The following is a 15,486-nucleotide window of genomic DNA, read 5'->3' on the forward strand; positions in this document are numbered from 1 at the left end:
ACTTAGTGCATCCCTGCCTGAGGCAGCAAGCAGAATAATTTACTAGTACCTTTTTTGTTCCTTTTTAATTCCATGTAGTGGAGTACATGTAAATATAATGCGGGTGTCCTTTCATAGCCCATTTTGTAGGGGCCCTTTTCAAACCCTTGTGTACAGCACACTTGCTCACATACACACATGCCCAAGGGCTGGGCAGATGCACAAGAATGTTTTTAGCTGTCTCAAAACAACAAGCAAACCTGTGTTGCTTTTGGAGACTAACAGATGGGTTAGGTTGTGGGTTTTACCCCTGGAAACCGGCCTCATGCGTGATTGTCTCCAGTGGGCCATAGGACAGCTTGTTTGTCTGTGCCCTTACAGACTCACCCAGCTGCCCGCGTCACGTGGCCTGTGAAAGTCCGCTGGCCCAGCAGAAGAAGCCGCAGAAGGTGAGCTTGTTTCTGAGCGAGGCCGGGGCAGGCCGGCTCCCCGCGGCTGCTCTGCGGGGGGAGGGGCAAGGGCTCGGGCTCGGCCTTCTGCTTCCCGCTCTACACCGCAGCGCCCGTAGCGCGTCCCCCACGTGCCAGGGTCCCTTCCCGCCCACAGAGCTGGGGGCGGGGCCCAGGGTGCGGCTGTGCGGGGGGCGGAGGCAGCTGGCTGAGGTGTGCCCAGACCCGCGGGCCGGTGCTGCGGCCGGGTCACCTGCGCGCTCTGCGACGGGCCCGCGCCTGCGGCAGTTGAACGGCTGTCCCTGCCGGGGGGGGCGGGGCCTACGGGGTTGACAGCCCGAGCTGCCCAACGACGTCTTCGCGCCTCCTGGGCGGCAGGGGGCGATGGCTGCGGCAACGCGTATGAGCGTCGCGGTTGGAACGTACCTGCTGCGCCAATTGACGTCATCATCGCGCGCGAGCAGTGGGGGGGGGTTACCATGGCGCTTTTCCTCATCAACAGGTACGTGAGGGAGAAGCTGGCGGAGGCCCACGTGTGTGGAGGGAGGGGCTGCGCTGCGCTGCGCTGCGCTGCTCTCTCTGCTGCCCCCCCCCCCGTGGGCGTTGATCGGGTGTTGCGGGGCGCCACTGCTGTGCGAGGCGGGGGCTGGGATGTGCAGCGCCGCGTTACTGCTCGAGCTCCTCCACCTTTCGTGCAGTCGCGTTTCACACCGGGGTGGGTCCATTGCATTTCCCCTTCCCCCAAACACGTGCAGCCAGCGGCCCCCCCACCCCCACCCCCACCCCGAGATTGGTCTAAAATCCCGACGTGTCCGAAATAACGGGTTCTTGCAATTCGCTGTCAGGTCTCTGAGCCTGTATGCCGCGCCTGGGTTGTGTTTTCAGTGGGGAGCTGTGTCCGTGTGTTGCAGCAAAACAACGAGGAGTCCGATGGCACTTCAAAGACTAACACCTTTATTTAACAAGAAGTTCTGTGGCACCTTATAGACTATCAGATCAGCTTTCGTGGGCGCAGACCCGGTGCACCAGATGCATTTGATGAAGTGGATCTGTGCCCCTGAAAGCTTTTGCTCCAAAATATCTGATAAGTTTATAAGGTGCCACAGGATTTCTTGTTGTTTTTGCAAATACAGACTAACACGGCTACCTCCATGATACCTTCATTTAAGACCTTTCGTGCGTAAGACCCAGATCTGAGGAATCTGGCGAAGTGGGTTTTACCCACAAAAGCTCATGACCTAACGCATAAATTTGTGGCCTTTAAGGCACTACAGGACTGCTTGTTGTTTGTGAAGCTGCATACTAACAAGGCTCCACCTTTGAGATACTTATTAAGGTTTAGGGCATAAGCTTTCGTGAGATACAACTCACTTCTGTTTTCTTCAGCATCTGAAAAAGTGAGTTGTATCTCACAAAAGTTTATGCCCTATGCTCTAATAAAAGTGTTAGTCCTTAAAGTGCCACCATCCTCCTTGTTTTTTGAATTAGATCTTCTCTGAAGTCATAAGACTTTGTTTTAAATACTGGTATTATCTTGATTAATAGAAGAATACAAAAGGAAATAGTCTTATTTGGCTGCAAAGGTGTAGACTAGAGCAGTGGTTCTTAACTAGAAGTGCATGTAGCTCCTGGAAGATCTCTGCATATCTCCATGGGTACGTCATCCCATCTAGGTAGAGCACTAGTGATGTTAGTACAAACAAAAACTTATTTATATTGCTCTATATACTGTATGGATATTCAGACTGATTTCTTTTACAAGTATATGGTAAATCTGAGAACCTAAATATCTTTGTAACAGTGTGCTGTGACACTTTTGTGTTTTTGTCTGGTTTTGCAAAGAAGTAGTTTTTAAATAAGGTGGCACATGGGGGTATGCAAGACAAATCAGACTCCTGAAAGGATTATAGTAGTCTGGAAAGGTTGAGAGTCACTGGACTAGATTACTGTGCCTTATTAAAGTATTTAGTTCTAGTTAAATGTCAGACTGGATTTTTGTTGCCTTTTCTGTGTCAGTATAGATATGAAAAAGGTGGTTACAATCTTGTTGTTGTCTTGCTTTGCCACTGTGGTGCCTTTCCAACCATTTTTTTTTCTGTGAAACATTCAGATACCTTGGTGCTGAGGACAAAGCTACTGAGGACCAGTCACATGTCCTGTTAGAACGGCTGCGTCAACAAGCTAGAGCTAGACAACTGAAAAAGCAGCACCAGGTGTTTTTGTCTTCTGATGAATTAAAGCAAAAGGGGAGTGAAAATGAGCCCCATCAGAAACTCAAAAACGAAGATTCTGAATTTGATTCTGACCATAGATCACAGACAGAAGCAAAAAAAAGGAAGAGAAGAGACAGTGGTGAGGGAGAAGGGGAAAAAAAGCTGAGGAGGAACCAACAAATTAGCAGTGATTTCAAGAAGACTTCAGGAGGGGCTGATTCTGGCCAAGCTGGTGAGACAGCCAATGGCTACATTCCATCTAAGAAAAAGAAAGAAAATGGAAAAAAATCAAGTGTGTCTCAAAAGAAAATCAAAACAGGTGAAAGCAAAACTGAAAGATAAATATTGAATTGTTCAAATTCAGTGTCAACTTATTTTTTTATTTGTATTTTTTTTTATTTTAGAAGGATATGCAAAATTCCACGCTTCTAGGTGTGGTTTATAACTAGATCCTGAAAATTGGTATATGAGGATGGGGGCCAAGCACATAAAGTTGGAATGTAGCTCTAATTGCCGTTTTGATACTGTTAACTCAGTGGTTAATTTTCATACTTAAGATTAGAAAGAGGGATGAAAATGTAGGTAGATTTTTAGGTCCTGGAAACCCTAATTGGTAAAAATACAGTAAAAATGCAGTTGTCCGGCACTTGGACAACCATCACATTCAGATAACTAACTGCTGCAGGGCTAGATGACCGGCCCTGATGGGGGAGAAGAGAGGAATGGGCCTGGATGCCAGCTCCAGCTGGAATCCAGCACAGTTTATTTTCTGGCTTCCCTGGGGAACTGGGGGTGCCAGATAATAAAACTTTTACTGTGCTTTTTAAAATCTGTCCCACTTTCTGATTTTTAGCATTTTATTCCTTTTTCCAAAATTTAAGAACTTAAAGAAAACAATAGACAACATGAAGATAAAAGTAATTTGAAGAGACAGCAAGATGTGAGGAACAAGGGGAGGGACATCCCAACAGATGGGGAAGCAAATGGAGTTGAAATTGCCAATAAAGACAGCAGTGAAGACAAAACTACTAAGAAGGAATCCTCAATACCTACTTTGAATGAAGAAGCAACTTCACTGCCCTCTAGTTCCCTAGTTCTTGGAGGGTATGACAGAAGATCAGTACAGAAGGTAATCAGATGGCCAGACATTTTGTTCTGATTGTGTTATTTGGCTGAGAGAAGACTTATTGTAACAGGCTTTATATATAGCATTGTCAGGTTTTATGTTGTAAGTCATTTCATTAGTGTGTGGCTTACTAGATTCCCTAAATCTCTCTCATTGACTATACAGTTTTCTTGATTGACAGTACTGAATGTAATCTTGATGTATAATATGTGGTTGACTACTTTTTCATTTCAGTTTTCTCTACAAGCGTTTGTTTCCCATGAGCAATGGTGTGATCAGTGTGAAAGGTCCTAATCCTGAAATTATTTATGGAGATACTAAATTTTTAATTGTACAGATGCACAGTTTTAGCTTATCTTCAAGCCTTTAACCTGGTGCTTGCATGTTATTTTGGGACAGTATGAAGTCTGAGTACATAAAATATTGCCACTGGTAATTGTTTTAAAAATACTTAAAAACTAAGTGGTTATTGATTTCGTTGCACTGACTTTTTACCCTGGATTAAAGGAACTTCAATTTCAGACCAGCCACAGAGAATCTCTATTTCAGGGTTAATTCTTTTTTTTTTTTTCCAGGTTCAGCCCATCCTGCCACAGTGGCTTGCTCAACCCAAACTGGTCAATAAACGCATAAAAGAGAACCTAGTTCCAATTGAGGATGTCCCAGGAATCCATCCCAAGCTGCTAAAGAAGCTGCAAATGAATGGAATAGAGTCTTTTTTCCCAGGTACCTTTAAAAAAAAGAAGACCAAATATTAATCATCTAACTTTTCCATTATTCAGCTCATGTTGTCTGCGTGTACAATATAAAGAACTTACTAGCAAATCAGGACTCTGAGGAGTGCTGGGTATGAGTTTTTGTTTTTTTGTTTTTTTGGATGAAAGCAAATTCCAGAATTCCGCAATAGCTGTTAAGAGTATGATACCTTAACCAGCGTGGTGTGGATTTGTCAACTTTAATTTGAAATCAATACATCAAGTGATTTATTCTGGGACCTGTAATCTGTGCAGCCAGAGTTGGCTGGAGGGAAAAATTAGGTACCTGTGTGTGTCTGAAACTTACTGTTACACATTTGTACCTCAGATGGCGCTGAGGTATTATTGTGTATATGTAAAGGTTATCACATAGGCTAGCTGGGGACAAACCTCTAAAATCTTCACAGAATCACAGGGCTGAAAGGGATCTCAGGAGGCCATCTAGTCCAGCCCCCTGCTTCAAGCAGGATCAACCCCCACTAAGTCAACCCAGCCAGGACCTAAAAACCTCAAGGGATGGAGAATCCACCGCCTATCTAGGCAGTGCATTCCAATGCTTCACCACCTGCCTGCTGAAGTAGTGTTTCCTAATATCTAACCTACACCTCTCTCCCTCTTCAACTTCAGGCCATTACTCCTTGTTCTGCCATCTGACACCACTGAGAACAGTTCCTCACCCTCCTTTTTAGAGCTCCCCTTCAGGAAGTTGAAGGCTGCTATTAATTCACCTCTGAGTCTTCTCTTCTGTAAACTAAACAAGCCCAAATCCCTCACAGGTCTTGTGCTCTAGACCCTTAATCATTTTTGTTGCCCTAAAACTGGAAGAGGCCTTGGGAGGTCATTTAGTTCGGTCCCCTGCTCTCTTCACAGGGCCAAGCACTATCCCTGACATCTGTTTGCCCCAATCCCTAAACGGCCTCCACAAGGATTGAACTCACAACACTGGGTTTAGCAAGCTAATGCTCAAACCACTGAGCTATTGCTCTGCCATGTTGGGAGATCTAATTGATAGCATGTATACTGTGTACGGCTGATTTAAAACATGTAGAATTATTACAGTGAGTTAGTGCATTAACATTTCACTTTTAAAAACGTAACTAATTGCATTTGTGGTCTGAATTTATCAGGTTGTTATCAGGAAACTGCCAAATAACTTCAGATCTAGCCCAGACCTTTCTCTGTTTTAAGTCATTTCACTATTTAATATTTTGCTGTGCTAGGACATGTAGCAGAGTGTAAAGGGTTGCTAGTATGTTATTTTCAATTGTTGTCCTTACATCAGTCACAGATTCTTATGCTTTGAGGTCCAGAATTCCCTCCCTTCAGTTTATAGTATTCACTGATAGGAAATAAGATCAGTAGTTTTTTGTCCATGTAAATAGCTCTTCTTCATCGATAGACGCAATATAAAAGTAACACGTGAAATACTGTACAGCTCAGCCTTCCATTATCAGGATATAATTTTCTGTGAACAAGAGGTTCCTAGATGATTAGTTAGAAAATATTTAGTTCAAAGTTGGCTAATAAGCTAGAGGTCCCCAGAAGGATGGGGGAGGGGGCAGAGAAGTTACAGGTTACAGTCAACAACGCATTTGTCATAAGAACATAAGAACATAAGAACATAAGAATGGCCATACTGGGTCAGACCAAAGGTCCATCAAGCCCAGCATCCCATCTGCCGACGGTGGCCAATGCCAGGCGCCCCAGAGAAGGAGAACAGAAGACAAGTGATTTATCTCCTGCCATCCATCTCCTGCCCTTGTTCTGAAGGCTAGGGCACCATACTTTATCCCTGGCTAATAGCCATTTATGTCCTAGCTAATTTGCTCTTGCTTCATTTGTAACTTCCTCCTCAAGGACTCAGTGTTACAGGGCACCATCGGCTCACACTGAAGTTGAGATGAGTTGGGAGCATTTAGCCCTTTGCAGGAGTAGCTCCAGATGAGAACAAGAACTATCTTTTTAGAGAGACAGTATATACAGCAACCCTCACAGCATTTGGGAACAGACTCTGTGCTGTCTGCCAGTGAAAAGAAGATTTTAAACACTAGTTAAGTGGTTATTCTTGTTAAATTTATGCCAAAATCATTCTGTTTACACTTTCATCACCTTGATAGATACGGTAATAGAAAAAAATATACATAGTGAACTTCAAAATGGTGCTGGTTCAGATTTAGGGACAGCTGAATTACTTAAATAGGGAATCCCACATAATCATTGTCTAGATCTAGTCAGGGTTCAATTTCAGAAACGAAAATTGATCTAATCTTTGGTTTATAGTCAGTTTAAAAAGTCCCTGATGGAAAGGATGTGAAATAGCTTCTCCAAAATAAATTGGGGTTCCCCTGAAGTATGAAGACTCTTTTGAACCCTAGATGTCCTGTATTCACACCAGAAAACCTAACTTTAATAGCAAGGAGATCACCAGGCTTTCCATGACACAGAAAGAAATGACATTGTATGGTTGCTCATCGACTTTGGCCTGGTTATTGCCTTTTACTGATCCTCATTTTTCTTTTGTTCAGTTCAGGGCGAGGTTATTCCTGCCATTTTGGAAAGTATAACCAATGGCTTTTTGGTAGGAAGGGGAGGATACCAGCCCAGCGATATCTGTGTCTCAGCTCCAACAGGCAGTGGTAAAACACTGTCTTTCATCATCCCTGTGGTACAGGTGAGTTCAACCAAGGTGCGTATTTGTGACAGAGAGAGGCACATTTCCCACTGTTTCTCAGCAGGGCTGTAAAATGGAAGCCTCTAGACGTATGTCAGAAAATCAGGAAGAAACACCAACAAAAGCACTAAGAGTTAGACATTCAAAATTGCCTGAATACAACTCCTATTAATGTCAGCGCCCCTTTCAGCTTCCATTACCAAAGGATATGACATGGGGGGTTGGGGAAGACAGATGGCAAGTAATGAATTAGTAGGTGTTGGGAGATTTTTAGGATGCCACCCACTTTACCATACTGGCCATGGAGACCCCACTAGTTTTCAAGTGCTCATTTGGCCTTTGTTTTGGCAGGCTCTGTTAGAACGAGTGGTTTGCCAGGTGCGAGCCCTAGCAGTTTTGCCTACCAAAGAACTGGCACAGCAGGTAAGAGATGCTTTTTCCTCCCTTTCTTTTAGCTGAATTTAAGTCAAGGTGAAAGACTGGTGCTTTTAAACCCATTACCCATACGTGTGATGTGTACCATGTGAAGTAGGGTCAAGGTGAACTGGATTTCATGCTGACTAACATAACATAAAGCATCATCATAAGCAGCTGCCAAAAGAGCTAACAAATCACTTTTCCCCTCTGCAGGTGAGTAAAGTATTCAACATCTATACAGATGGGACAGGTCTGAAGGTTGTTTTGGTTACCGGGCAGAAATCTTTCGCCAAGGAGCAGGAGACTCTTGTCCAGAGAACGTAGGTTAAATATACTTTTGGATAATGTTTTACAGCTCAGATGTCACAACTCCTTATCTCTGTGCATGGAGAGTCAATGTGTACAGTATTGCATCACGTGTTAGGGTGCATAACATTAGTTTTTGCTCATACACTGGATACTGTTTAAGCTTGCTTGCCAGAATTTCCTTGGAGCAGCATTTTCTGACTATGTCTACAATTTTTAAAGTCCTGTTATCTTTAGCCAGGATAGAAACACATTATGTGTGACTTTGAGTACAAACTGCTGCTTAGGCCATAGTGTCTGTCTTTGGGATCAGCAGTGCACTTGGGGGTAGGGGAAGCAGTGGCTATATCTATCAATTGCACCGTCAGGAATCCAACTGGGCACAAAATCAGAGGTCTGGAGAGTCTCTTTGCTTACTGGGATCCCTAATGCTTAGTGTTTTCTGTTCTTGTCTGACTTCATACGCTCTGTTTCTTTCAATGGCTTATTGCTTTTTAACCACCAGCCCAGGAAACCCTTTTTTTTTCTTCCCTCCTGTTGGTGCTGTGTCGGTTTACAATTTATTCAGACTGGGTTTTTTAAGTCCTGTCATCCGATGTTACCTTTCCAGTTGGATTGTCCAACACAGACACAGCTGTTTCTAAGGGAACCAGGGACTGGGGCAATGATTGTGGCCTATGTTGTAACACTGGCTAAAAAGAGTTAAACGCCAGTTAATTTCCAATTATTTAGCTATGCTGCATTCTTCAGATCTGTCTGAAATAAACTCGTTCTCCATCTCAGCTCCCCAGAACAAAGCATGACCTCAAGCATCACACATGCACATTCTTTCTTCTTCAGTTAGGTGAAGTGAGAAAGGGAATTAAAGCAAATCAGGTACTTGGTCACAGGAACATGTTACACTGACCTCACTATGCTGTGCACAGCAGGAAGCATCTTGGTGACAGATATTTGTCCTTTCAGTGTGATGGGTTACTGCAGTCTGGCTGATATCATCGTGGCCACACCTGGACGACTTGTCGATCACATTGACCAGACCCCAGGGTTTAGCCTGAGACAGCTTCGCTTTCTGGTGAGTTAAAACAATCAGCTCTATGGAATTGACTGTCATGAGACTCTTTGTATTTTTTTTCCTATGCCGGTTAGTAACTCCTAGTGCGTGCACACATCTGTGTATAGGAATTGCCCTGCCATTTATATTATTGGTACATCTGATTTCCCTTATGTTGTTTAAAGCCATGTGGTGTTTATTAGTCAATGGGTTTAAGTGCAACCAAATCTATTTATCATTTTGGAACTGAAAGTTACCCTCCAGGTTTGGCCACTGAATACTGTAAAACAAGATTGGATCTTTTTCTAAAAGAGGTAATCTAGGAATTATTGTGGAGAACATTTTTGTTATTTACAGGAGGTCAGACTGGATGATGATAATAGTTCCTTCTGGTCATGGAATCTAGGAATCTGGCATTGATATGCCTATACAAGAACCCAGATATAGCATTCAGCTCCCCTATTAAAACTGCTTAATTTTTTTTAAAAGCTACGTTGTGTGGCTGATTAGAAATTTATGCACCTACACAAGGATTGCATGTGGGTATGTGTCTGCACGCGCCTTTCTATCATTTGTTTATCCCAAGCAAAAATGTGTTTTGCCTGTTAGAGAGAGTGGCTTTTATGTATGTGGAAAGAAATCTATGGCACCTAAAAGAGCCTCACAGGGACTTTTTCTGTTTGAGTGCAGATTATAGATGAAGCTGACCGTATGATAGATGACATGCATCAGAACTGGTTGCATCAAGTGGTAAAAGCAGTGTTCCGAGCTGAGGACGACTCTGGCCCCAACATACTTTTCCAGAGGACCGAACCAGGGCTCGTAACAGCAGCCAGGTAACTTGCAAAATGCACTCTGCTGAATCAGTACAAGAACTTGGGGTCACAAATGAAATGAACAGGCAGCAGGTTTAAATCAACAAGTGGCATAGTCAGCCTGTGGAACATATTGCCAGGGGATGTTTTGAAGGCCAGGACTATAACAGGGTTCGAAAAAGAAATAGAGAAGTTCACGGAAGATAAGTCCATCAATGGTTATTAGCCAGGCTGGGAATGGATTGATGTCTCTAGTTGCTATTTGCCAAAATCTGGGAATGGGTAACAGGAGAGCTCACCTATTCCGTTTATTTCCTCTGGGGTAGCTGGCACTGGCCACTGTTGGAGGACAGGATACTAGGCCAGGTGGACCATTGTCTGACCCAGTATGACTCTTCTGATAGAGAGGAGGAGTAAAATGTGAAATTTCTTCCAGCTGTTCCAGTGCTTATTGCCTGCACTCTTTCCATTTCAGCACCTGCTGTCCCCAGATACCACTACAGAAGTTGCTGTTCTCAGCCACATTAACTAAGAACCCAGAAAAACTGCAGCAGCTGGGCTTGTACCAGCCTCGCCTCTTCACATCTGTCTACTCAGAGAAACAAGTCATCGCAGCTGGGACTGAAACAGAACAGGATACTGAAAAGAAATACACTCTGCCTGAGGGGCTGTCGGTAAGAAGGTGCTTTGTTTTGCAGACATGGAAGGTGTCTTGTTGGGCAGCTTTCCAAGAGGAAAGGCATTTGAATAGATTATACCTATAGAACACATCAGACGCAAAGCAGCTTGATCTGCTTCTGGAAATGTGGTTACATTTTCCCTTAATTTTATTTTGTGAACCAAAGCACTTCTTTCCCAGCAGTCTCATATTGCTGAGGATCTGGAGGAGAAATGGTTAAGGGAGCAGCTATGTCCTGCTTATGTAGCTCTTAATTATTGATGGCTCTCCATGTGTTCATCTCAGAATAGGACTTTTATTTACAGATGTTCCCTTAAAAGAGAATGAAAAGCACCACCAGCTCTAAGGGATGTGATGATAAAATAAGAGATTAGATTATAAAATAAGATGTAGCACTTGTCACACTTTCCAGACGTAGGCCAAAAGGCAAGTGTTCATCATTATCTTCTTCTGGAGATTGGGAAATCAAGGTAGTGTTGTTTTGCCTGAGGCTGCTCGGTGCAGCCTCTGTGCCAAGACTAGAACACAGGTCTTCTACTCATTCCTGTGTTGTAGCCACCAAACATTGTATGACTTCTCACAAAGGAGATCACACTATGGGGTCAGTTGGGGAAATACTGTACAAAGAAAGAAGCTCAGACCAAAAGGTTCAGGAGGAGAGTCCATGTGAGGAGCAGCACTTATAAAATGCTCTGTTTGTTCTGTCTCCTGCAGCAATATTATGTACCGTGTAACTTGAATTCCAAGCCTTTGTTCCTCTTGTATTTCATGCTGAGAATGAAATTCACTCGGGTGCTCTGTTTTACTAACTCCAAGCAGACTTCCCACAGGTGAGTTTATCGATTGGGCACTTACTAGGTGAACCAGTATGGGTCAGTTGGATAAATTCACAATTCTGTTTTATCTCCCCACTTACTTCTAAACAGACTGTTCTTACTGATTCAAGCTTTTGGAGGAGTGAATGTAGCTGAATTCTCTTCCTGGTTGACGCCAAGTGAGAGACAGAAGACCCTGAAGGAGTTTGAACAGGGGAAGATTCAACTGTGAGTGTCAGATTAGTAGGTGGGGCTCTGTACTGTCCCAGGCTATCTCATGCAGAGTGAGTAGTGGAAAATACATATATAATAAAACAAACATCTGCAAATATGAGCTAACAAAAGCAAACTTGTGAACTCAGTGGGAGGGTTAGGCTACGTGCACCTTATAGTTTGTCAGTGTAAGCTCTGTCATTCTGGGATGTGAGTAAGCACTCTCCCTGAGCCATGTAAGTTACTAACACTAGCACCCATTTAGATTGTGTTACAGTGGAGGTGGAGGTCTCATGAACTGGCAGCATATTGCAGGCCATAGTTTGCGTACCCTTATCTAGCAGCTAAGTTGCGTGGGCATTTGTCAGGTTCTTTGCAGGAAGCAGTAAATGCCCAAAGCACACATGTAATTCTGAATATCAGCCTTTCTGTGATCAGGTTTTTATTCGCACATAATAGAAAACTGCTGCTTTACCAGAGTTACTATAATGAATAAAAATAATGTAACAGCAAGAACCTGCTGTACTGGCTGTCTAGGTTTTTGTCCTCAGCTCTGTGACCAGGGGGGTATCACTTAACATTCTTGTACTTTATTTCCTTTAATACCAACAAGAGCATGGAATATTTACTGCTTGACAAGTGTCCTTGAGACCCTTTCATGAAAAAGTAACCATAGGAAAATATTTTTCATGCAAACCACTGTTTGAAGGGCTGTTCAGATGTCCTGTTTTAAATGCTTTATGCATGAACACTTGGGTGCAATTGTTTTGTGGGCATTTAGTTCCAAGTTACTTTGCTGGGAATCATCTGGCTAAAAATTTCACACACACTGCTCCTGAGACGCTCTGTCTACCAAACCTGGAAATTCCAGAGGTGTTATGGCTTATATCAATAGAAAAGAAGCCAATAGGAGTGCTTAGAATATCACTGGAGTGGACTTTCCTCACGGGTGTCTAATAAGGGTGGTACAGCAAATGTATCTGTCATTCATGGTGCTATTTTATGCTCCGAAGACCCAGCCCTGTGTATTGTTTATCTAGTTGATAAGCGAGTAGTAACATAATGTGAGTTGCTCTGTGCCCAGTTATCAGAATTTGCAGTGGCATTGGGCAATTGCCTTATGCACTGCAGCAGACCTGAACATGAATGCTACTAGTTTGTTTTTTCTCTTTAAAACCTGTAAAACAGGTTAATCAGCACAGATGCCACTGCTCGAGGGATTGACATTAAAGGAGTGAAGTGTGTGATAAACTATGATGCCCCTCAGTTCATCAGGACTTATATTCACCGGTGAGTGGGTGAGGGATATGAAGACGATGGTCCCAAACACTGAGGGCCTGATTTTCGGAGGTCCTGAGCTCATTCTCTGTAAGCTGAGTGTTTGGGCAGCCACATAGGAGAGATTCAGGTGCTGCCCAGATGATTAGCAGAGCATCATAGCCACTCACAGCTGGCAGCATGTCTGGTGCACATCGCCATGTGTCTTGGTGCACATAAAATTTATTCTACCCATGGATGGAAAGAATTAAAGGCAACACTGCAGTGCTGAGGTCCCCAACTTCCGTTTAAGTCAATGAGAGCTGTAGGATCATCACTTGTAAAGATCCAGCCCTGAAATGTTAAATCTTTGGGTTTACATACAAGCCTGCTTATATTGGGGTTACCTATAGACATCAACTGAATAGTCCTCTTCAGGCTTTAATAACTCCATAATCAGACTTCTTGGGGCAAGTTGGGAAGGACTGTGCTGCAACTGAGGGGAAAACAGCTGGACAGTTCGATTGACATTGAGGTTGGCCTCCATTATCTGATTTCAGCGTTGGAAGAACAGCTCGAGCGGGAAAGGCGGGGTTGGCGTTCACCATGCTCCTGAGAGTGCAGGTATGGCTTAGTCATGGCAGCAAGTCTGAAGTGAAGCACAGCAGAGTGGTGTGGAGGTTGGGGTTAATCAGTTTCCCTCCCTCCATTCTCAGTTGACCTGTGCATGGGTATTTCACCTTCAGTGGTATCTGCACAGCACCCTCGTATGTTTTTTATGCAGACTACTTATGCAGTCTCTTCATTGGTTGTGGAGATGTCCTGGAATGGCTGTATTGAGTATGACTTCGTGGATGTGCTTTCAGCCTCACACACAGATGAAAGCAGCTGCCTAAGTTTCTACAGCCAGTACTGAAAATGAATTCTTGTTTTCATGTTAACTTGGGAACTCCTTCATGTGTGAGTTCTTGAGGAGTTTGGGGAGCATACAAACCCAGCTTAAGCATTTAAGTTAGGTCTTCTCCCAGCTGAACTTACATTCGGTTGAGAATTTTATTTGCTAGTCAATTCCCAACTAGGCAGCGTCTTCTGGACTCCTTCACTTCACAGGCTTCTGGTCTGACAGTTGTGAAAAGATGAAGGGGGTAGCACCTACTTTCCTGAGACTCTGTCTCCCCTTACTTTCCTGTATCTGTTTGCGGTGCAGGAGCGGAGGTTTTTGCAGATGCTGAGGGATGCTGGCAGCCCAGATTTAGAGAAGCAGATGGTGAAGAGCGAGTACTTAAAGCCATTCTTGCAGCAATATGAGGAGGCACTGTCCAAGCTCCAGAAGACTGTTAAGGTAACTATAACATTGCAGTGCTGCACCAAAAGCTCATTGAAACCTACTGCAGATATGTTAATTAGACTTCGGTCTTTTCTGTTGAGGTGCTTCATCACCTCCTGATTGCAAAACCAGAATTGTACCATCCACATTACAAAATGCTCAGCTATAAGGTGGAGTCAGTAGAGACCGGAGGGCCCCCAGATTAAAAGTACAATAGGACCTACTTATTTTCCTGCATTTCTGCAGATCTGTTGCTTTCCTCTAGAACACAGGATTTGAGTGCTGGGAGAAGGAAGACTGAGTAACTGTATGCAGAGGCTGAACCTTTTGCCAGATCAGAATTTGAGACAGACAGTTCACCAACTTGCAAATGGCACAGTTATGTTTTGATTATTTGAGGAATGGGAGTTCCATGTGCTGACCCTCCATTAGACAGGAGTGTGTTCATATGGAAACAGAAAATCATGTCTTTCCCAGCTAAGTGTAAGAGCAGTCACACATGGTAACTGATCTGGCAGGTGTGGAGGGGTTAGCTTCTGCTCTAGCACTTTGTGGAGAGTTGTAAAACTTAGAGCCAAGAGATGGCTTAGTTGTCTAGTTCCTGGATTGTTAGCAGTGTCAGGGATGTGATGGGGAAGGGGAAAGAAAATTTGTCAAATTCTGATGCATTGATGCCTATTTGATACAATTTGTGCACAGTTGTGGGAGCCTGTGACCCAGGTTATGAGTGTCTGCCGTCACCTTTGTCTTACCAGGATGAGCGAGCCCAGAAACGAGCTTGAGCGCATTCAGGAGAGAAGACTGGTGTATATTTTCCACAGCACTGAAATCAAGGCAGAACTGACCATGATTTTGCTGTTGATGGCACATGTTGGGGTAACAGTGCAGCACCAGAGCTACCCAACCTCCGAGTTAAAAGGCTAAATTGTCACACTGCCAACAAGCACAGTGGACGCCAAGGAGTGTGTACAGCCTATGCCTACTAGGAGGGAACTGGCAGCAAAGCTCAGCTGTCATCTTTAAGCAATATTCTTTGAAAGGGAACACTGTGTTCTGTCCTGTTGGTGTATTTAAACCTGTCAACAGTAAATAGAACCGCTTACCTTCTGAGACTGTGCATCTGGTGGAGCTATCAATTATCAAGTTTGATGGGGCTAGGCCCCTCTTCGCTTTGCCTGTGGATCATTTCAAGAGAGACGGTGTTCCTCCTGCCTTGCTGCAGATGCACCAGCTGTACCTGCGAAGGGAATCAGAAGCTGTAAGGCGTGCAGCGGAATATTGCCGTTTCAAGAACTGGTCAGGCCTGGGATGTAGGGAAAAGAGCTAACGTTTTTAAATAAAGAGTAACTTTCTGCAGTGTGGTAGTATTTTCTTTAAGGGTGGTTCTGAGTAGCTAAAGGAGTTGGTAGAGTG

The 15,486-nt window shown here is 43.9% G+C and overlaps 1 protein-coding gene across 2 annotated transcripts; it reads left to right on the plus strand.

The window, feature by feature from the left end:
* The first annotated feature begins 865 nt into the window (after nucleotides 1-865).
* Nucleotides 866-15,429, plus strand: DDX51 (DEAD-box helicase 51). Of its 2 annotated transcripts, none has more exons than XM_075012564.1 (16): nucleotides 866-930; nucleotides 2,539-2,960; nucleotides 3,523-3,770; nucleotides 4,343-4,493; nucleotides 7,048-7,193; nucleotides 7,545-7,616; nucleotides 7,824-7,930; nucleotides 8,880-8,988; nucleotides 9,658-9,803; nucleotides 10,258-10,456; nucleotides 11,176-11,291; nucleotides 11,388-11,504; nucleotides 12,678-12,779; nucleotides 13,307-13,370; nucleotides 13,954-14,088; nucleotides 14,829-15,429. In XM_075012564.1, the coding sequence occupies exons 1-16, from the start codon at nucleotides 908-910 to the stop codon at nucleotides 14,853-14,855; spliced, it is 2,184 nt and encodes a 727-aa protein (XP_074868665.1). In that variant the 5' UTR covers nucleotides 866-907; the 3' UTR covers nucleotides 14,856-15,429. The 2 variants fall into 2 exon arrangements, with proteins under 2 accessions (XP_074868665.1, XP_074868666.1); XM_075012565.1 differs by having other exon boundaries at nucleotides 2,539-2,873.
* The last annotated feature ends 57 nt before the right edge of the window (nucleotides 15,430-15,486 follow it).

The sequence above is a fragment of the Carettochelys insculpta genome, chromosome 18 (assembly GCF_033958435.1).
Source record: "Carettochelys insculpta isolate YL-2023 chromosome 18, ASM3395843v1, whole genome shotgun sequence".
Lineage (NCBI taxonomy): Eukaryota > Metazoa > Chordata > Testudines > Carettochelyidae > Carettochelys > Carettochelys insculpta.